The sequence below is a fragment of the Oncorhynchus gorbuscha genome, linkage group LG05, assembly GCF_021184085.1.
Source record: "Oncorhynchus gorbuscha isolate QuinsamMale2020 ecotype Even-year linkage group LG05, OgorEven_v1.0, whole genome shotgun sequence".
Classification (NCBI taxonomy): domain Eukaryota; kingdom Metazoa; phylum Chordata; class Actinopteri; order Salmoniformes; family Salmonidae; genus Oncorhynchus; species Oncorhynchus gorbuscha.
In genome coordinates, this window is record NC_060177.1 from 37,099,102 (window position 1) to 37,121,389 (window position 22,288).

The window sequence follows — 22,288 nt, forward strand, 5'->3', positions numbered from 1 at the left end:
AATGGTGAAATGTTTTATTAAGACACATTTTCAATAAGTGCTCAAAATGCTCTATATTTGAAGAAAAGAAAACGAACACACACACAAACTATTACAAGGAATTCATTCTCCATCTTCCACCATTCCCATGTTCCCCAGCCCTTTTCCTTTCGGCCCGAAGTTCTTGGCGTAGCAAACTGCAAAGACAGAGGAAGACACCTGAAACCCCACCTCTTTAAGGAATACCTAGGATAGGTTAAGTAAAACCCCCTAAGTTTTAGATGCACTATTGTTAAGTGACTGTCCCACTGGATGTCATAAGGTGAATGCACCAATTTGTAAGTCGCTCTGGATAAGAGCGTCTGCTAAATGACTTAAATGTAAATGTAAATGGAAGAAACCAACTAAGAAATAATGAAACACCGAAAGATACAATACTGAGCTCCTGGTGACTGAGAGTCACTGAGTTTCTATCAATGGAGGCTCCTCGGAGTAGGAAGGGGAGGACCATCATCCTCAGTGAATTCATAAAAATTAAGATAGTGAAACATTTAAAAAAGTTATATTTTTAGATAAAACTCGAAATACATTGGGGAGAACAAGTATTTGATACACTGCCGATTTTGCAGGTTTTCCTACTTACAAAACATGTAGAGGTCTGTAATTTCTATCATAGGTACACTTCCACTGTGAGAGACAGAATCTAAAACAAAAATCCAGAAAATCACATTGTATGATTTTTAAGTAATTAATCTGCATTTTATTGAATGACAAGTATTTGATACATCAGAAAAGCAGAACTTAATATTTGGTACAGAAACCTTTGTTTGCAATTACAGAGATCATACGTTTCCTGTAGTTCTTGACCAGGTTTGCACACACTGCAGCAGGGATTTTGGCCCACTCCTCCATACAGACCTTCTACAGATCCTTCAGGTTTCGGGGCTGTCGCTGGACAATACGGACTTTCAGCTCCCTCCAAAGATTTTCTATTGGGTTCAGGTCTGGAGACTGGCTAGGCCACTCCAGGATCTTGAGATGCTTCTTACGGAGCCACTCCTTAGTTGCCCTGGCTGTGTGTTTCGGGTCGTTGTCATGCTGGAAGACCCAGCCACGACCCATCTTCAATGCTCTTACTGAGGGAAGGAGGTTGTTGGCCAAGACATCGCGATACATGGCCCCATCCATCCTCCCCTCAATACGGTGTAGTCGTCCTGTCCCCTTTGCAAAAAAGCATCCCCAAAGAATGATGTTTCCAACTCCATGCTTCACGGTTGGGATGGTGTTCTTGGGGTTGTACTCATCCTTCTTCTTCCTCCAAACACGGCGAGTGGAGTTTAGACCAAAAAGCTCTATTTGTGTCTCATCAGACCACATGACCTTCTCCCATTCCTCCTCTGGATCATCCAGATGGTCATTGGCAAACTTCAGACGGGCCTGGACATGCGCTGGCTTGAGCAGGGGGACCTTGCGTGCGCTGCAGGATTTTAATCCATGACGGCGTAGTGTGTTACTAATGGTTTTCTTTGAGACTGTGGTCCCAGCTCTCTTCAGGTCATTGACCAGGTCCTGCCGTGTAGGTCTGGGCTGATCCCTCATCTTTCACATGATCATTGATGCCCCTCGAGGTGAGATCTTGCTTGGAGCCCCAGACCGAGGGTGATTGACCGTCATCTTAAACTTCTTCCATTTTCTAATAATTGCGCCAACAGTTGTTGCCTTCTCACCAAGCTGCTTGCCTATTGTCCTGTAGCCCATCCCAGCCTTGTACAGGTCTACAATTTTATCCCTGATGTCCTTACACAGGTCTCTGGTCTCGGCCATTGTGGAGAGGTTGGAGTCTGTTTGATTGAGTATGTGGACAGGTGCAGTTAATACAGGTAATGAGTGGAGAACAGGAGGGATTCTTTAAGAAAAACTAACAGGTCTGTGAGAGCGGGGAATTCTTACTGGTTGGTAGGTGATCAAATACTTATGTCATGCAATAAAATGCAAATTAATTACTTAAAAATCATACAATGTGATTTTCTGGATTTTTGTTTTAGATTCCGTTACTCACAGTTGAAATGTACCTATGATTAAAAAAATACAGACCTCTACATGCTTTGTAAGTAGGAAAACCTGCAAAATCGGCAGTGTATCAAATACTTGTTCTCCTCACTGTACAGTGCCTTGCGAAAATATTCGGCCCCCTTGAACTTTGCGACCTTTTGCCACATTTCAGGCTTCATACATAAAGATATAAAACTGTATTTTTTTGTGAAGAATCAACAACAAGTGGGACACAATCATGAAGTGGAACAACATTTATTGGATATTTCAAACTTTTTTAACAAATCAAAAGCTGAAAAATTGGGCGTGCAAAATTATTCAGCCCCCTTTTAAGTTAATACTTTGTAGTGCCACCTTTTGCTGCGATTACAGCTGTAAGTCGCTTGGGGTATGTCTCTATCAGTTTTGCACATCGAGAGACTGAATTTTTTTCCCATTCCTCCTTGCAAAACAGCTCGAGCTCAGTGAGGTTGGATGGAGAGCATTTGTGAACAGCAGTTTTCAGTTCTTTCCACAGATTCTCGATTGGATTCAGGTCTGGACTTTGACTTGGCCATTCTAACACCTGGATATGTTTATTTTTGAACCATTCCATTGTAGATTTTGCTTTATGTTTTGGATCATTGTCTTGTTGGAAGACAAATCTCCGTCCCAGTCTCAGGTCTTTTGCAGACTCCATCAGGTTTTCTTCCAGAATGGTCCTGTATTTGGCTCCATCCATCTTCCCATCAATTTGAACCATCTTCCCTGTTCCTGCTGAAGAAAAGCAGGCCCAAACCATGATGCTGCCACCACCATGTTTGACAGTGGGGATGGTTTGTTCAGGGTGATGACCTGTGTTGCTTTTACGCCAAACATAACGTTTTGCATTGTTGCCAAAATGTTCCATTTTGGTTTCATCTGACCAGAGCACCTTCTTCCACATGTTTGGTGTGTCTCCCAGGTGGCTTGTGGCAAACTTTAAACGACACGTTTTATGGATATCAAATCAAGAGATTTGTGCAATATACGACTGATTGTTGTCCTATGGACAGAGTGTCCCACCTCAGCTGTAGATCTCTGCAGTTCATCCAGAGTGATCATGGGCCTCTTGGCTGCATCTCTGATCAGTCTTCTCCTTGTATGGGCTGAAAGTTTAGAGGGACGGCCAGGTCTTGGTAGATTTGCAGTGGTCTGATACTCCTTCCATTTCAATATTATCGCTTGCACAGTGCTCCTTGGGATGTTTAAAGATTGGGAAATCTTTTTGTATCCAAATCCGTCTTTAAACTTCTTCACAACAGTATCTCGGACCTGCCTGGTGTGTTCCTTGTTCTTCATGATGCTCTCTGCGCTTTTAACGGACCTCTGAGACTATCACAGTGCAGGTGCATTTATACAGAGACTTGATTCCACACAGGTGGATTGTATTTATCATCATTAGTCATTTAGGTCAACATTGGATCATTCAGAGTTCCTCACTGAACTTCTGGAGAGAGTTTGCTGCACTGAAAGTAAAGGGGCTGAATAATTTTGCACGCCTAATTTTTCAGTTTTTGATTTGTTAAAAAAGTTTGAAATATCAAATAAATGTCGCTCCAGTTCATGATTGTGTCCCACTTGTTGTTGATTCTTCACAAAACAATACAGTTTTATATCTTTATGTTTGAAGCCTGAAATGTGGCAAAAGGTCGCAAAGTTCAAGGGGGCTGAATACTTTCGCAAGGCACTGTATATACACATCACTAAATAATTTATTAAAAGACATTGTTTTGTAATTAATTCATTCCACCGATTTGTAAGCATATCTGAATTATGTCCAAAAGAAGTCGCATAAAATGTGAGTAGTTGATTCAAAGTACACTCAAGGCACTGATTGCAAATGTTTTTGGTCTAATGACTTTTCAAAACCTAGATCATGGTTCTCATCCCTTTCTATGGACTTACGCAGTAATTATGACAACTTCCGGAGGCTGTCCTCCAACCTATCTTATAAACTGACTTTTTCTCCACCCAGTCAAAGGATCAGAGAATGAATCTAGTACTGAAAGCATAAGCTACAGATAGCTAGCACTGCGGTGCATAAAATGTGAATTCAAAGAGAGAGAAAGACAATAGTTGAACAGTTTTGAACAAATGTATTTATTTAAAAATGAAGAAGCAAGAGAAAGCGAGAACTATATTTAGTTGTGTTTAATAAAACATTTAGCTAGCAGATGCAGCTAGCTAGTTTAGCCTACTCAAACAGAGAGGGATGCTATGTTAACTAGCTGGCAATGGCTAACCAACACTGGAACTCTTTCAAATCCAGGTAAGCGTTTGGTTTTAATAATTTACTGCTGCCGGTGTAACTGCTATACTGCTTGCTGCTGACTACACTGTAGTGCATGATTGTAGCGGGTTTATTAATGTATTCGTTCTCGTAGATATGTTGACTATGACATTAATATGGTGACAACGATGTCGGCTGTGGTTAGCGGTTATCATATGAAGAAAGTTTTTTTTTTGCCTGTTCACTAATGTGTTGTGCACTAAAGTCCACAAGCAAAGGGAAAAGGTGAGAGGAGAAGAGCTCGTAGATATGAGAAGGAATTACAACGAGCTAAGTGATCATGCTGTTTTATGTGGCTGCTATGAAAGTGAACTGTGTTTGTGTCAGATCAGGGGTGTATTCATTCCACCGATTCTGTAAGCATATCTGAATTTGTCCAAAAGAAACTTGTTTGCAAATGTTGGTCTAATGATTCCAACCTAGATCAGCTAGATGCAGGCAAGAGTGTGTAAGGCGGTATTGAATGTGTCAATGTCTGCCACCTTGATTACTCAAATTTCTCTTGACCTGTGCACCTACGTTGTAAACTTTTTAATTCATAGGCTAGGTTGTAGCAACCGTATGATGGGTATAAGGAAAATTTGAGCATCATGTAGTAGCCTAAACATATCGATGTTACATTGAGCTGGGTGAATGGAATATGAAGGACAGTCATCCAATATGCAGTAGTATAAATAAGGCCACACTCATTAAAATAAATAAGGCCACACTCATTAAATTATATAAGGCCTTATATAATATAATATATAAGGCCTTCTACTGAAGCCTGACTGTATCATTGATCAAAGGGAGCTCTCTATGGCAGGCTAGCTATGTGGTCTTTACAGCGCTTAAATGGTGGGAGCTTGTTTGGTCCTGTGTGTATGTACCTTTACAGTAGAGTTCCCCATCCTTGTCTGTCACTGTGGTAGACTCCAGGCTCTTCCCACACAGCAAACAGCGGAAGCAGGTTTTATGCCAAGGCTGCAACAAGAAACACATACACCCCATCTATCAGAGTTAGGTGATCGTTGTATTTTGTGAACTAAAGAGTGCAAGCAAGCCTTATGTAGAGGACTTTTACCTTTCCTGCCCCCATGATCTTCTCTGCTGCGTAGACAGCCTTCGAACATCTTTGGCAGCGATCTGAACTTCCAAACCTATGCGCAAACTTACTGGAGTTGGAGTTTGTGGATGTGGGGCGAGGCTTTGAGCTTCATAATGAAGAGGAAAGAATAAATGACAATAAATATCTGAAGAGACACAGACGAACATCCAAATTTACAATTAAAATGTTTCCTTGGTAACATTTACAAGTCTGGGAAGCTTTTTATGAAAGCTGTATTCGTTTCCTTGGTAACATTTATAGTCTGGGAAGCTTTTTATGAAAGCCATATTCGTTTCCTTGGTAACATTTAAAGGGGGGGGGGTCCGAGAGAATAACGAGAGGGACCTACTCTTGAGATTGCATGTCCAGGTTCTGTCCAGGGGGGTCTGAGCTTAGGGCTCCAGCTCCCTGGCCGTACCCGTAGCCTTTTGGCCCATACTTCTTGCCGTAGCAGGACTTGCAGTAGATCTCTGACTCATGCGCTGCGACTGTTGTACTGTCCAGTCCTTTCCTGCAGGCCACTGGGGTGAAGAGCAAACCAAACCAACACATTGACTCACTGTCCATACTTAACCACAGTTAACAGGAGAAAGAATGTTGTGGCCATGACAGCTATGGACAAACTTTCGTCAGTTTTGTCAGGTTGGACAGCAAAAACACTTAAGTATTCTGTTCCTTTATTTTAATACCAAAATATATATTTTTTCATGCCCGGATACCTATTAAGCAACTATATCAGGCTGTGGATAATGGCATTATTCATATTACTCGGCCACAGAAGCATGTGCCTGGGGTCTAGCAATGGTCCCACCCAGGTCAATCAACACACCCCTTTCAGCTGTCCCTGGTCAGGGTCTATTTTTGAAGACTACAGTCTGGAGGGGTTGTGTAGAACCAGTGGTGCAAATTACTTAAGTAAAAATATTTTCAAGTACTACTTGAGTAGTTTTTAGGGGGATCTTTTTACTATTTATCATTTTGACAACTTTCACTTTTACTGTACTACATTGCTAAATGTAGTTTTTACTTCGTACATTTTCCTTGACACCCACAAGTACTCGTTCCATTTGAATGCTTAGCAGGACAGGAAAATGGTCCTATTCACAGAACATCCCTGGTCAACTGCGGTCCTGTAGGTTCATTCCGCAGAGTACGACCCTGCCTCACACAGGAGCGGCACAGGTCCTAATCCAGGCACTTGTCATCTCCCGTCTGGATTGCTGTTGGCTGGGTTCCCTGCCTGTGCCATTAAACCCCTACAACTCATCCAGAACAGCCCGTCTGGTGTTCAACCTTCCCAAAATGCATCCGCTACAAGACCATGGTGCTTGCCTACGGAGCTGTGAGGGGAACGGCACCTCAGTACCTCCAGGCTCTGATCAGGCCCTACACCCAAATAAGGGCACTGCGTTCATCCACCTCTGGCCTGCTCGCCTCCTACCACTGAGGAAGTACAGTTCCCGCTCAGCCCAGTCAAAACTGTTCGCTGCTCTGGCTCCCCAATGGTGGAACAAACTCCCTCACGACGCCAGGACAGCGGAGTCAATCACCACCTTCCGGAGACACCTGAAACCCCACCTCTTTAAGGAATACCTAGGATAGGATAAAGTAATCCTTCTCACCCCCCCCTTAAAATATGTAGATGCACTATTGTAAAGTGGCTGTTCCACTGGATGTCATAAGGTGAATGCACCAATTTGTAAGTCGCTCTGGATAAGAGCGTCTGCTAAATGACTTAAATGTAAATGTAAATGGTCTTCCCTACTGCCTCTGATCTGGCGTACTCACTAAACACACATGATTCATTTATAAATTATGTTGCAATGTTGGTGTACCTCTGGCTATTATTTTTTTATTATTATTATTTATTTTTTTTTAAATATTGCTGTCTGGTTTGCTTAATACAAGGAATTTGAAAGGATATATACTTTTAGTAATGACATTTACTTTTGATACTTAAGTATATTTTAAACCAAATCCTTTTAGACTTTTACTCAAGTAGAATCTTACTGGGTGACTTTTAATTTTCTATTAAGGTATCTTTACTTTTCCTCAAGTAGAATCTTACTGGGTGACTTTTACTTTTCTATTAAGGTATCTTTACTTTTACTCAAGTAGAATCTTACTGGGTGACTTTTACTTGAGTCATTTTCTATTAAGGTATCTTTACTCTTACTCAAGTATGACAATTGGGTTCTTTTTCCACCACTGTGTAGGACAGAGTCTCCCATTTGCCAGCCCCAGCAGATGGAGAAGCTGATCCCTCCTCAATTGCAGATAATTACAAAGGCCTTTTAGTGCTCCCAGTGGTGCTATCTACCTATTGGCAGCCCCCAGTTCAAAGCCCAGCCCCAGCCATTCATGGGTAATTAGGTGAGATTGAAACATGTTACTTGAAATGGGCATTTTAGGTGGTCCATTTTGTGTTTCCCGATAGGGTCTCCACCTCTCCCCTCCCTTTGCTGCTACCGTGATCGCTAAGATACAACCTGCAAAAGCTAAGAGGCTCTCTGTGTAAGAGGCGTCCGGATTCAGGGCTTAAATCGTAGGGTAATAAGTCATCTTAAAAACACCACAACACTGATACACTGGCTGACTCTAATTACGGTTGCCTATGGAGTGAAGGGTTTGCTGGTTGTTAAACAGACAACCTCAAAGCCAAACAAAAGAAGAGGATTATTGTTTGTGCTAATGAAGGGTGGGACAGGGCTAGTCTTCTGAACTGCAATAAGATGCTTATCTTCAATGGCCACTGTAGAACTGTAAACAGAAGCCAGAAGCCAGCTTGTCCAAATCTTCTCAACTTTGTATTCCTGTGTTTGCTATCATTTAAAATAGCCAATTTGGGTGCAAACAATTACCTTAATTTCTCTGAGATAAAATACAATTTCAACATAATGTTTCAGGGATGCCAATATTTCCTGTTTCTAACTACAACAGAAGCAATTTTAGAACAATATGAGATGGTAGGTGTCATGGGTTGCGGAAATGACATGGAACGACTCTTTAAGCAGATCCTGGTTTTATGAATAAGTAAGGAGAGTTTATTACCGGTCTTGGTGTCATCAGTTTGTCTTCTCTGTCAGTCTAGGCCTACATGGCGTGTGACTGAGGATAACTCACTGCAGATGAAGCAGGTCTTGTGGAAGCTCCTCCCGTTGCATTGGATCTCCTCAGCGTGGTACACAGTCTTTTCACAGGCCGCACACTTGGCCCCGCCGCCCCAGTTTGGCATCCTTGTCTCGGGGTGAGAGTCTGCATCGAGAGGGGTGTTTAGATGGAGGAATAGATGGCTGCAGATTGAATCTACTCTGGGGTGACCTCAAGACCATCAGTGTATTTCTAACTTATGACATAGTGGTCAATAAATAAACATGTGGGAAGATGTTTAGGGGTGGACGTGCTGTCATCGGGGTGGGGGAGGTCTTCCCACTCTGCTGATGAGAATTGTTATCTACTCAGGAGTAGTAAAGCCCTAAATCACTAATTTGGTGGAAAATTATTTTTTCCCAAAATATTATTTTAAAATAATGTTATTTTAATACTGATTTATCAGGGGGTGCTGCAGCACCATCAGCAGCCCTTATTCCTGCGGTTATGCATGCGTTGCAATAGGTTCAGACTACATTATATAGAGATTTTTTTTTAAACGGGTCTACATTTGGATTCTCTTTGATGATACCCATCGTAGTATAGTGACAGCGATGTTGTCGAGCCTGTTCTTCTAGCAGAGATAAGGTATCTCAGCCAGTCCTGACTCTCCTCTATTGTCACCCATTCATTTCAGAGGTAGTCCGTCACATCATAGGGCTGGTATGTGGCGATAAGACTCCAGCAATAGAGCCCATTTAGACCATGGAAGAACACATGCCAGTATCCACCCTGGACCGCTTGAAGCAGCCTGGTCACTAACACTTACCTCACATGGAAATTTCCAACATCCAGTGAGTCGTGATGGATGAATTCAAATCATGTTTATGCAATTCAACTTAGAGATAGCTTGATCAAGTTCAACATCAGTCTCATCCATGGACCCTTGGACCAAATATTCTAAAAGTATGGCACTGATTGGACACGAGCCAGTATATGATATCGGTTTTACTGTAAATACAGCTGGTCCCAGTCAATTACATTTCTATTCCACGTTGGATCAAAGTAATTTAATCGAAACAACGTTGATTCAACCAGTGTGCGGTTACATTTATCAATATCAAACATGTCACTCACAAATCATAAACATTTGACTACTATACCTGCACAAGTCTGGATGTATCAGCATCAATCTCTTCCCCCTCAGTTCAGTCTCAAATCTTGAGTGCGACCGCTCCAACACCACCGAGGGGAGTCCTTAAATACAGCCCATATCTCTCATCACCCAGTTTAATGGTGACGCTCAAATTAAAACATCCTCCTAAAATAACTTAGGACAAACACTCGAGACCTACAGTAGTCCCCCCACCCCAAACACAGGCCACAGAGACCCCTGGCCCTGAGCTGAGGCCCCAGAGATTTCACCATTTGTTCTGGTCTTACACAAGCATGATTGATAAGAGATTTCCCAAAACTTCTGGGTGACAGTAGCCGAGCGGAATAGTCTGGCTGATGGTAACTGGAATGTCACATGATCTTAAAGGGGTGTCTACACAGAACTAAATAGAGCTAGACGGGTTTGTATTTTTAATTGAAGGCATGTACTGTATTTACTGTTGGATATGAAACCACCTTGATCATATTCATACTCTAGACTAATGCTATAGGACAGCGACATATCGTTGACCATGTATTCATCAACCGAGGGAGACAGTAAGGAATACATGAACAGAAACCGGTTTAAAAATATGTTTATTTACCATTTTATATACAAGGACATCTGAGCTGAATTTAATGCTTAAAGTCCATTCCTTATACATTAAGATTCAATTTCAATTACGTGATTTGCCTAAGGTAGGAAGCCATCGCATACATTCACCCCTTACAGTTGAATCACATACAATCCAGCTTTTTAAGGGTAACAGTTCATTAACATGTACAGCGTGCAAAATTGTAATCTTGCCAATTTTACACATACAAAAACAGTTCATCGACAATACTTTTCAGTCATTAAAGTCCCGCCGTCACATATTAATGTCATCCCGGTGAACGGAGGTTAAGTTGTTGTTGTTCTTCTCTATGGCACGTTGATGATGTAAATGTAACTCCAATACATCTTCTCTTGGAGAAATGTGGAAATACTCAGCCAGCATATTAGATTTTGGCAAACAACCCCTCAAAACCGAAATAAGACAGACCGTTTCACTATTTAGACACAGAAAACACCCCTCACCAGTTTAATACCCACCTGTGATCCCTAATCTTAAATCCATACATAAACCAGTATCAAAAGTATGCTGTAGTATTACACAGTAATATCCGGCATATTGTGTCTCAAAGCCCCAGTGTTAAGAGTATTTACCATGGCTGGTCTCTCCATCAGAGTTATATTTGGAGCTGACGGTGACACGCAGCTGTTTCTGCATGGAGTTCACATACTTTGTCTTTCCCCCTGTAGAAATGGAATAAACCAGGGCTTCCGAAACTCGGTCCCATGGCACCCTAAAGGGAGCACGTTTTGGTTTTTGTCCTAGCACGACACAGCCGATTCAAATAATCATCAAGCTTTTGATCATTGGAATCAGCTGTGTAGTGCAAAACCCAAAACACGCTCCCCTTGGGGTCCTGAGGTAGAGTTTGGGAAACGCTGCAATAACCCATGGACTAGTTTTGGATTAAATCATTTGGAGACATCACATACCCTAAAACATAAAAATCACTCAACCTACAGTACGCCTTAACAATATGACAGTCAGACCATAGAAAACCATGCAGACATGCACAGACACACACATTGAAGGGCTGGTACAAACACACACACACACGTTGTGTAGCAGCATAGTCTTTAGGTGTCCTCAGTGGTGACTTCCAGCTTCCTCTGAGGGATGTAAACGGTTTTAGCGCCCGTCGGCGCCGTGTGCCCGTGGCTGGTGGTTACCACGGTAGCCAGCGGGGAGAGGGAGACAGGGGTGTGGAAGAAACTGTGCTGGGTGAGGGCCGTCCCTTTGGGCGTGGTCACCTGAAGAGGAGGAGAAATAGACAACAGAGAAGTCAGTTAGCAGATGTTTGCAATCAACATCACATAATATCACATAATATTATATAATCTGTGAGGCTATTTACACAAGCACTGAACCAGCAGCACACAATTATCAATTAGGGAGGGGTTTGACTGACTGTGTGTGTTAAGCTTGGGGTTTGAGGCTGTGTGTGTGTGTATGTATGCTGTATGTGTGACCCAGTGTTTGTGCAACAGTGTTTGTGTGGATGTATGTATGAAAGTATGCCTCTCACCTGCTGTAGGCTGATTAGCGTGAGTGGTTGCCCGTCTGGGCCGGTCATCTGGTGTTGGACTGGCACGGGGGACATGGGTTTAACGAAGACCATGCCGCCCCTCTGATGCTGGCCCAGGTGGGGAGGCAGGGGCACGGAGCTGGGGTGCTCCGGGGTTTGGGCAGTGCCAGGGCTGCAAGCGGGTACAGAGCCAGGCCCAGGGATGAGGCCCAGGTTCTGCAGGGTAAAGTTGAGAATGGCAGGGCTGGGGCTGTGGAAGCGGTGCCCCTGGGCAGAGAAGGGCGAGGCAGGGGGAGGCCTGTGGAGGGAGAAGCTGGTGGGGGTCAACTCCTGGATCGGGGGAGGTCTAGAGCCTGGGAAGGAGAGAGGGGAAAGACATGTTAATTAGTCATAAGATACAGATTTCCAGATTTAAGTCATCTGATACAGTATGCTTTACTCAAAGACGTAGTTCAAATTTGCGTTAGTGTGTGTACAGACTGCAAATAAATGTTAAAGGTGTGTATACCTGCAGTGGGTGTGTGGTAGATGTAGGTGGGTGTGGAGGCTTTGCTGCTCTCGGGGTTGTGGATGTCTTTGTAGCTGAAGGGGGACTGCTGGGAGATGGGGATCAGGTAGCCAGTGGGGATCAGAGTCTGGAACACACACAGAGAGAGCCATTAACACAGCATTATGGATGTAACGATGCACAGATATACATCGGTCCCAGATTCAAATGCTTAAGAATAAATGTGCGTCGGTACGCAGACCGCAAACCAATCCAAATGTAGCATGCATTGGTCAGAAAAATCGATTCAAACGTTACAAAATCACTGGTTCATAATTGTTGGGGGCTCTTTCTACCTCCCGAAAATCACTCTTCTCTTTTGTGTTGAACTGCATCTAACTGACAGTCATCGATCGACAAGTCATTTTGCATGCCCAACAACTCCAGGCAATATCAGTAGCCTCGTCAAACGTGCTTCACGTGCTGGGTCACTTGCAAATCTGTGTGGCACCTTCAGCATTGAAATACTAAAATGGCTCGCGTGATATTAAGATTGTGACAACCTATGTGATTTGCTAGGTTGTTACCGGTGCACTGTTGAATAGTGTTTTACTAGAACTAAAGTAAACTACCAGAGACAACTCTCACCTGGCTTTTCCTGCTGAAAGGAGAGTACAATAGATGTCATTTGGATTATTCAGGTTCACCATCAGCAATAGGTTTGGTAGGTTTGCTTTTAACAATCTGTATGCCAAACATTAGGAACACCTTCCAAATAGAGTTGCTCGGGGGTGAAATACATTCCAAAGTTGTGAAATGTATTCATTGGCTATGTCATAGCTAATCTGTAAACAATATATATTGATACATTCCCTGAGTTAGGTCAGTTAGGATCACCACTTTATTTTAAGAGAAATGTCAGAATAGTAGAGAGAATGATTAATTTCAGCTTTTATTTCTTTCATCACATTTCCTGTGGGTCAAAAGTTTACATACACTCAACTAGTGTTTGGTAGCATTGCCTTTACATTGTATAACTTAGGTCAAACATTTTAGGTAGCAAACTTACCACAATAGGTTGGGTGAATTTTGGCCCATTCTGTCTGACAGAGCTGGTGTAACCGAGTCAGGTTTGTAGGCATCCATGCTCACACACACCTATTCAGTTCTGCCCACAAATGTTCTATAGGTTTGAGGTCAAGGCTTTGTGATGGCCACTCCAATACCTTTACTTTGTTGTCCTTAAGCCATTTTTTTCACAACTTTGGAAGTATGCTTGGGGTAATTGTCCATTTGGAAGACCCATTTGCGACCAAGCTTTAACTTCCTGACTGATGTCTTGAAAGGTTCCTTCAAATTATCCACATAATTTTCAATTCCTCATGATGCCATCTATTTTGTGAAGTGCACCAGTCCCTCCTGCAGCAAAGCACCCCCACAACATGATGCTGCCACCCCAGTGCTTCAAGGTTGGGATTGGTGTTTTTCAGCTTGCAAGCCTCCTCCTTTAACCTCCGAACATAACGATGGTCATTATGTCCAAACAGTTCTATTTTTGTTTCATCAGACCAGAGGACATTTCTCCAAAAAGTACAATCTTTGTCCCCATGTGCAGTTGCAAACCATAGTCTGGCTTAATGGCGGTTTTGGAGCAGTGGCTTCTTCCTTACTGAGTGGCCTTTCAGCTTATGTCGATATAGGACTCGTTTTATTATGGATATAGATATTTTTGTACCCGTTTCCTCCAGCATTTTCACACGGTCCTTTTCTGTTGTTCTGGGATTGATTTGCACTTTTCACACCAATGTTCATTCATCTCTAAGAGACAGAACGAGTCTCTTTCCTGAGCAGTATGACAGCTGCGTGGTCCCATGGTGTTTATACTGGCATACTATTGTTTGTAGAGATGAACGTGGGACCTTCAGGCGTTTGGAAATTTCTTCCAAGGATGAACCAGACTTGTGGAGGTCTACATTTTCTTTTCTGAAGTCTTGGCTGATTACTTTTGATTTTCCCATGATGTCAAGCAAAGGGGCACTGAGTTTGAAGGTAGGCCTTGAAATACATCCACAGGTACACCTCCAATTGACTTAAATGATGTCAATTAGCCTATCAGAAGCTTCTAATGCCATGACATAATTTTCTGGAATTTTCCAAGCTGTTTAAAGGCACAGTCAACTTAGTGTATGTAAACTTCTGACCCACTGAAATTGTGATACAGTGAATTATAAGTGAAATAATCTGTCTGTAAACAATTGTTGGAAAAGTGACTTGTGTCATGCACAAAGTAGATGTCCGAACCGACTTGCCAAAACTATAGTTTGTTAACAAGAAATTTGTGGAGTGGTTGAAAAACAAGTTAACGACTCCAACCTAAGTGTATGTAAACTTCTGACTTCAACTGTACACACTAGCCTATATATACACACACACTGCACTGAAAGGCAAAACCGACACAAACACTCATTATATTCTGCTGCTACTCTGTTCTTCATTTTACTCTTATTATCTATCCTGATGCCTTGTCACTTCACCCTGCCTTCATGTACATATATATCAATTACCCCTGCACATTGATCTGGTACCGTCTATATAGCTCCATTCTTGTGCATTTTATTTCCCGTGTTACTAGTTTTAAACTTTGCATCGTTGGGAAGGGCTCGTAAGCAAGCATTTCACGGTAAAAACTACACCCGGTGTATTCGGCGCAGGTGACAAATATATACACTGCTCAAGTGTATAAAGGGAACACTAAAATAACATCCTAGATCTGAATGAATGAAATATTCTTATTAAATACTTTTTTCTTTACATAGTTGAATGCGCTGACAACAAAAATCACACAAAATTTTTCAATGGGAATCAAATTTATCAACCCATAGAGGTCTGGATTTGGAGTCACACTCAAAATTAAAGTGGAAAACCACACTACAGGCTGATCCAACTTTGATGTAATGTCCTTAAAACAAGTCAAAATGAGGCTCAGTAGTGTGTGTGGTCTCCACGTGCCTGTATGACCTCCCTACAACGCCTGGCTATACTCCTGATGAGATGGCGGATGGTCTCCTGAAGGATCTCCTCCCAGACCTGGACTAAAGCATCCGCCAACTCCTGGACAGTCTGTGGTGCAATGTGGCGTTGGTGGATGGAGCGAGACATGATGCCCCAGATGTGCTCAATTGGATTCAGGTCTGGGGAACAGGCGGGCCAGACCATAGCATCAATGCCTTCCTCTTGCAGGGACTGCTGACACACTCCAGCCACATGAGGTCTAGCAATGTCTTGCATTAGGAGGAAACCAGGGCCAACCGCACCAGCATATAGTCTCACAAGGGGTCTGAGGATCTCATCTCGGTACCCAATGGCAGTCAGGCTACCTCTGGTGAGCACATGGAGGGCTGTGCGGCCCCCCAAAGAAATGCCACACCACACCATGACTGACCCACCGCCAAACCGGTCATGCTGGAGGATGTTGCAGGCAGCAGAACGTTCTCCACGGCGTCTCCAGACTCTGTCACATGTGCTCAGTGTGAACCTGCTTTCATCTGTGAAGAGCACAGGGCGCCAGTGGCGAATTTGCCAATCTTGGTGTTCTCTGGCAAATGCCAAACGTCCTGCACGGTGTTGGGCTGTAAGCACAATCCCCACCTGTGGACATTGGGCCCTCATGGTGTCTGTTTCTGACCGTTTGAGCAGACACATGCACATTTGTGGCCTGCTGGAGGTCATTTTGCAGGGCTCTGGCAGTGCTCCTCCTTGCAAAGGTGGAGGTAGCGGTCCTGCTGCTGGGTTGTTGCCCTCCTACAGCCTCCTCCACGTCTCCTGATGTACTGGCCTGTCTCCTGGTACCACCTCCATGCTCTGGACACTACGCTGACAGACACAGCAAACCTTCTTGCCACAGCTCGCATTGATGTCCCATCCTGGATGAGCTCCACTACCTGAGCCACTTGTGGGTTGTAGACTCAGTCTCATGCTACCACTAGAGTGAAAGCACCGCCAGCATTCAAAAGTGACCAAAACATCAGCCAGGAAGCATAGGAACTGAGAAGTGGTCACCACCTTGCTAATTGCCTATAATTTCCACCTGTTGTCTATTCCATTTGCACAACAGCATGTGAAATGTATTGTAAATCAGTGTTGATTCCTAAGTGGGCAGTTTGATTTCACAGAAGTGTGATTGACTTGGAGTTACATTGTGTTGTTTTAGTGTTCCCTTTATTTTTTTTGAACAGTGTATATTTTTTATTATATGAATGTGTTCGTGCAACAAAAGGTTGTGCATAGAATCGTTCCCTAATCAAACCGAATCATTTCAAAGTAAAATGTATCTGTCCTGTTTTAGAGCCCATGTATCTGGATACCTATCCAATCTTCTTGAAAAGGGAAAGATGCACATCATCCAAAGATACTATTCACACACAGCATCTAAAGCCAAGTGTTTTCGGTTAACACCAGTATCGGTCTTTTAGCTATGTGTGTGTGTGTCGTTTTACTTTGTGTATATGTCTTGTGTGTTTACCTCTGTGTGTAGGTGGTGGGGGGTCAGTGGAACAGCTCTGACTGGCGTGAGCCCTGCCTCGCTGTCTGAGGTCACGACCTTCTCCTCCAGGAAGGTCTCCAGGTTCTGCTCCAGTGTCTGATTGGCTGCGGCGGCCACGGAGCTCCCAGGTGTGTTGACAAACTCAGGGTCCATGTGGAGGGCCCTGGGCGAGGGACGGTTGGAGTGGAGTCCCCCGCGACGCGCCTTCAGACGAGCCTGGAGGATCTCACACAGCTTAGGAGACGTGTCCTGGAGGAGAGGAGAGAAAGAGGTGGGTTAGCTTCGTATGACCTTTGCTATTACTATTTAACATGCTTCTTTATTTGTATGACATTGCCAAAGTTCTCTGCTAGTGACATGTCACCTCACATTCTGGTCAAAGTAGGTACAGTGTAAAGAACAGGTCTTACCCTGGTGCTGGGGTCAATCTTCTTGGCCTTGGAGGGGCTTTCCTCAGAGGGTCTCTTTGAACACACACGTTTTAGTGCCGAGGGGCTGCTGGTTGACAGGTTGTTCGTAGCAGGCGAGTGGCCGTGCACTGTGGCATCACTCGGGCTCCGCCCCGTCTTATCCTCGAAGGTCATGGAGCGCACAGCGAGGCTGGTTGGCTGAGGCCTGATTAGGGGGTGTGGCCTGAAGGAGTGGTGCATATAGATGGCGTAGGGTCCACCTCCCTGGAGTTGGGGCAGCAGCACAGGGATGAGGGGTGAACACTGGGCAGGGTGGAAGGACATTGCCCCAGTAGGTTGGGGGGTGAACTGTGCCTGTGGGGTGAGGTGGACAGTGCTGGCACGGGGTTCTGTGGGTATTAATACTGGTGGCTGGGGAGCTCCTGGCTTTTTAGCAGCTTTCTGTTCATGATCTGGCACTGCCTCAGTCACAGTAACTGCAGGCTTAGGTGTCCTGTCAACAACTCTAGAACAAGACAAGACTCATTGTAACATCTGACGGTCTGAGTTGATGTTAAGGAAATGTAGAATACTTCTGGTTTATTTAGAAGACTAAAGGATACGATATTGCAATGAGAATCAGGCAGCACTTACTTGTTTGATTGCTGGTCAAGCTGGATCTTACAGATTGCCGCTAGTTGGGCCATTTTGGTGGGAAAGAACTCGCTGCTCGAGGAATCATCTGAAAAGAAAAACAGAAGCTAATCTAGACACCCAACTCTCACGTAAAAACATCTGAACACTACATCTTCCAGACTAATGTCTAGATATCTCCCATGACTTACTCTTGACAGGGCTGGTGGGGGCCGAGTTGATCTTGCGTCGGTCTTCCTGGATGCTCTTGGCCAGTTTGATGAGGGAGGGGTGGCGGGTGAAGCTGTGTTTGCTCCCCGGAGAGGAAAATAGATTTTTGGCACAGTTGTCTATGGAGGTACGAGACTCAAGTGTCCTCTTGGCAGTGGCTGTAGTGTCAGCGGTCTCTATGTTTGAATTGAAACAAAAGACAAGATTTAGTCTGGTGAACTGGGAGAGGCAGGTTGGGCACCATTACAGATTAAATGGTTCTGACTTAAAGCTCATATAAACCACTAGGTTGTATAGCAAAGGTTCAGCATAGCTTCAATGGCACATGGTACTTGTATATAATGTAGAAATCAAGGACATGTGATGCCTATAAAAAGCCTTGTGATAGTGTTATTATGTATGGTAACCCCTTCAAGTGAAGTATTATTGGGAAAACTGTGTTCTGATAAGTACTTACCCTTCACACTGGGGAAGTCCTCAGGGCCGGTCCATTCAAAGGCTGGCTTCCTCCCCCTTTCCTCGGTCACGTGGACCTTCTCTATCAGCTTCAGGCTCCGCAGCACGTTGGCTATATCATACAGCCTGCGGACCTTAGCTGCAAACACGCAGACACACACACATCCAAACAGACTCATCACCAGATAAAGACCGTACGGTCTTAACACACTTGGTTGGAGCATCTCGGTGTGCAGAATCTTACTTATCGCGCCAACTACACACTCAACTTTTAACCATAAAGCTTGTGTGTCCAAGCTAGAAACCTGCTGAAAGAACACAGGATGTGCCAGAGGCGTGAAGGACTGCTTTGCCCACATGGACTCAACACTCACTCTTGAACTTGCTCTTGTCCTGATCAGCCACCTGGTCCTCTCCAATGAGGATCCTGGCAGCCACCTCCAAACTGACCACCCGAGGCGTGGACACCAGGAACAACATGACAAACTTCTGGCTCATCACCCTCAGAGACTTGTCCTTCCTGCTGTTCACCGAGGCTGGAGAGAACACAGGTGAATAATAGCAAGGTTATTATATAGCCAAGACCATGGTCACTCCGTTCAGCCCACTAAAACAAGAAATATCTACAGGGAAAACCTTTTCTTCTACAAAAGCCTTACAGTACAGGACCAATCATGCTACATATTACAAAAGATTGTATTAATAGCTCGTAATCAAACAAGGTTCAACCTGGCCTCTCACCTGCTTTAAACTCCACCCCAGGAAGCTCCACAAAGAACATCTCCTTCGGGCCCCCTCCTCCTCCCTGCACTTCCCCCACCTCCTCATTCTCCTTCTCGTCGCCGTCCGAGTCAAACTCCCTTTCCAGGCTGCGCTGGCGGATCTGCTGCATCTGTTGCCCGTAGCGGTGCTCCTCGCCCACCTGCCGCAACTTGGCCAGGGTCTGTGGCAGGTTAGCGCGTCCGTGCCATGTGTAGCGATTCTTTGCTAGCCGGCTGACAATGTGCAGGCTCTCCAGCACATTCATGATGTCATAGATGCGCCTGCGCTCCACGTCTGTTCGGACAGAGAAGAGCGAATGAGAGTTCAATAAACAGGAGTAAAGTGGTCTTGTTTGTATACGGCCTGTCTATAGTTTGTAACTGCTTATTTACAGCATCGGCATATAGGCCTAAGCTTAGGGAATACATGCTGTAGTTATTGCATTCTTCAAAAAACTACATTTGAAAATGTAAGGGTAATATAGCTCGACTATTCTGAGAAAAAATGAAGTGGGAATTAAAGACAGTGGAGAGAGAGAAGTAAAACAGCACGTACTAAGCTCTGCGGCAACATCATCCAGACTGATGTCGTTGTTGAGTGCAGGGTTGGGGTAATCGGGGTAGCGGGCAAGGAACTTGTGACAGAGCAAACCCAGACTCTTCTCTTTTCTGCTGATCTGTTTCTCCCCTTCCTCTCCAAGCTCAGGGTCCTATGGGTGAAAAGGAAATAGATCAAACAGGCAATCAATACATTTCTAAGGTCTTAGCTGCAGACTCATTCATGTGTGTGTGTATTATTTTACCATGGCATCCCCTCCCTCAGGGTCCATACACAGCTCTTTCTCTCTGTTCCTGATCTCAGGGCTGGCAGCGCTGATCAGCATTTTCAAATTGGAGGTTGGAGTCCAAGGCTCACTAGGTCCAGTTTCCTTTCCTTTAGTTGGGGTCGTAAGGGGTCCCATGTTGGTTTGAATCTCTGTTAGCACAGTGCCTTGGGTAGATACTTTCCTTGGTGTTGTTGTCAGTACTTGTGGCTCTGCAAAGACATTACCCTTTTGGACAAAGTAATTAGATAGCAGAGTATTTAAGGATGTCATGGTTAGAGTTAGTTTATGTAACAGTCAGTCAAATGCCCTTGAACATACCTTAAACATAATCTGCTATACAGCACATGAACTACTATATAAACACTAAGATAGTAACCTGTTTTTATTTTTAAACAACAGTAACCTGGATTTTTTTTAAACAACAGAAACATGTAAATTAGCTAGAAATGACTAACCTTGTGATTAGAGGTGGTGGCTTGTGTTTTATGGCTCAGATTCTGTGATTCGGGTAAAGTGCTCGACATTTTCCACCTAAATTTCAATCAAACACAGGATGTAAGACTGATATTATATAACAAAAAAACAGTGTCTAGCTAGTTAGACTAATAACAGTTAACATTAGCAAGCGGATCAATGTATTTGATTCACTTAAATCTAAGTTTCACAAACTGTTCAAGGTTTTAGTTCCCGTTTCCTAACCGCATTACATGTATTCAGCGTTAACATACACTAATGATATAGCTAGCAGCTACGCCTCTAATTCAAAATCACATTTACCAAATAATACCGTTCCTCTTGTTCGACTACCTACACGAATCTTAAAAATCGAATCGAACCAAAAATATCACAGTTAATGCTTGGCAGTAAATGACATGCACTAAACTATCGAATGAGCAAGCGAAACTGTTTCAACGAACACGCCTATTTGCGACAAGCAACCAGTAAGAATGAAGCGGGAGATGACCTCAAGGAAATTCGGACCGTCCCGCGCAGGTAAATTTAAAATAAAAAAAATATTGGCGCGGAAGTTCCAGACACATTCCAAATGACACAACCCGGAACATTGAAATGTGAAACGCACGGATAACTTGTGATATTTGACATGACTTCTAGTGCACGAAAGCAAGCCCGCATGAATAAACGAGTGTATTTTTTAATTTTTTTAAATTAGCGTTATAAGTTAATAAAGGCTGGCAGAATAAAAATTGTATCGCTTTCCAACTCGTTTGTTAGCCAGCTAATGAGCTATTGCGCGGGTTAATGTCACCACCGCACCGGTTTCTAATCAGCTGGCTCGCTAGCTACGTCTTCAAAAAACCACTACTTTTTTTGTTGTTGCTAAGTCACACATACGCGCCTTAATACATCACAAGAGGTGTATTAAATATGATAGAAACTACAAATGCACATACATTTTACGAGATCCCATGCAATATGGATAGCAATAGCTAGCTGACCAGCAAGCCACGTACAGTAAGGCGTGGGTTAACTATGATTCCCAACAAATGGTGTAAAGTACAGTAGCTATCTAGCTGAAGGTGAAGATCTGACTGGCGATCAGTCCCATAAAGACCACAAATATATGTAGTTACTTACCTATAGCACTGGTTACATTTGTACACCTCTCATTCTTGTTCGCATCCCCTTGAAAAGTCAAGCAGCTAAAGGCATCGGTGATAAAAGTGCTCGGCTTACAAAACAATCCTAATTACCTGGAAACATTTAGAAATGTTGTAAATATCCCCATGCAAATTCGTAACCAGGCGGTCAGCTAATTCACACTAAAGGTATAAAACGAGAGAAAAAATTACTTTTGTCCTGTGGTTATACCCAAGTGAGTAAAATACGTTTATTTCAGGACCATTTCATTTGTCCCGCCTAGTTTCATACATTCAGCACTTTCGCCACCGGATAGAGCCAGCCAACCTCCTTGTGCAACTACTCACAGGCGGGGGTGCCTGATATCTTGCCAGAAAAAAACTCAATTACATTTTGTGCAATATTTTGCTAACGTTAAATGTGGCTACATCTATTTCAACAGCTTCCCATAGTTGATGTTTCTCTAATTTTGTCGAAGAAGAAAAAACGACTATACAGCAGAGGTGGCTGTTGGGAAGAGCTATTTTGCAGGACAGGCTCATTATAATA

The 22,288-nt window shown here is 43.6% G+C and overlaps 2 protein-coding genes across 4 annotated transcripts; both read right to left on the reverse strand.

The window, feature by feature from the left end:
* csrp3 (cysteine and glycine-rich protein 3 (cardiac LIM protein)) lies at nucleotides 1–9,799 on the reverse strand. Its single transcript, XM_046348530.1, has 6 exons — nucleotides 9,683–9,799; nucleotides 8,553–8,684; nucleotides 5,779–5,950; nucleotides 5,406–5,535; nucleotides 5,212–5,305; nucleotides 1–176 (listed from the first exon to the last, which is right to left on the reverse strand). The coding sequence occupies exons 2-6, from the start codon at nucleotides 8,662–8,664 to the stop codon at nucleotides 103–105; spliced, it is 582 nt and encodes a 193-aa protein (XP_046204486.1). The 5' UTR covers nucleotides 8,665–8,684; nucleotides 9,683–9,799; the 3' UTR covers nucleotides 1–102.
* Nucleotides 9,800–10,254: 455 nt separating this feature from the next.
* LOC124035914 (transcription factor E2F8-like) lies at nucleotides 10,255–22,060 on the reverse strand. 3 transcript variants are annotated; one of them, XM_046349801.1, is made up of 15 exons: nucleotides 21,952–22,056; nucleotides 21,737–21,852; nucleotides 20,596–20,671; nucleotides 20,117–20,365; nucleotides 19,870–20,023; nucleotides 19,294–19,608; nucleotides 18,927–19,088; nucleotides 18,554–18,691; nucleotides 18,078–18,272; nucleotides 17,887–17,974; nucleotides 17,254–17,758; nucleotides 16,823–17,092; nucleotides 12,322–12,448; nucleotides 11,814–12,166; nucleotides 10,255–11,538 (listed from the first exon to the last, which is right to left on the reverse strand). In XM_046349801.1, exons 3-15 carry the CDS (start codon nucleotides 20,662–20,664, stop codon nucleotides 11,365–11,367), a joined length of 2,799 nt encoding a protein of 932 aa, XP_046205757.1. In that variant the 5' UTR covers nucleotides 20,665–20,671; nucleotides 21,737–21,852; nucleotides 21,952–22,056; the 3' UTR covers nucleotides 10,255–11,364. The 3 variants fall into 3 exon arrangements, with proteins under 3 accessions (XP_046205757.1, XP_046205755.1, XP_046205758.1); XM_046349799.1 differs by having other exon boundaries at nucleotides 21,737–22,060; XM_046349802.1 differs by lacking the exons at nucleotides 21,737–21,852; nucleotides 21,952–22,056 and adding an exon at nucleotides 20,918–21,346.
* Nucleotides 22,061–22,288: the final 228 nt, after the last annotated feature.

Excerpts from the sequence above, each read along its gene's own strand:
- csrp3 (XM_046348530.1), bottom strand. The coding sequence starts at position 8,664 with ATGCCAAACTGGGGCGGCGGGGCCAAGTGTGCGGCCTGTGAAAAGACT. Across the intron at positions 5,306-5,405 it reads AGATCATGGGGGCAGGAAAG|CCTTGGCATAAAACCTGCTT; the intron begins GTAAAAGTCCTC and ends TTCTTGTTGCAG. Across the intron at positions 177-5,211 it reads TGGGGAACTCTACTGTAAAG|TTTGCTACGCCAAGAACTTC; the intron begins GTACATACACAC and ends CTGTCTTTGCAG.
- LOC124035914 (XM_046349799.1), bottom strand. The coding sequence starts at position 20,664 with ATGTCGAGCACTTTACCCGAATCACAGAATCTGAGCCATAAAACACAA. Across the intron at positions 18,273-18,553 it reads GGACTTCCCCAGTGTGAAGG|AGACCGCTGACACTACAGCC; the intron begins GTAAGTACTTAT and ends ATTCAAACATAG. Across the intron at positions 12,449-16,822 it reads CCCACCACCTACACACAGAG|ACTCTGATCCCCACTGGCTA; the intron begins GTAAACACACAA and ends TGTGTGTTCCAG.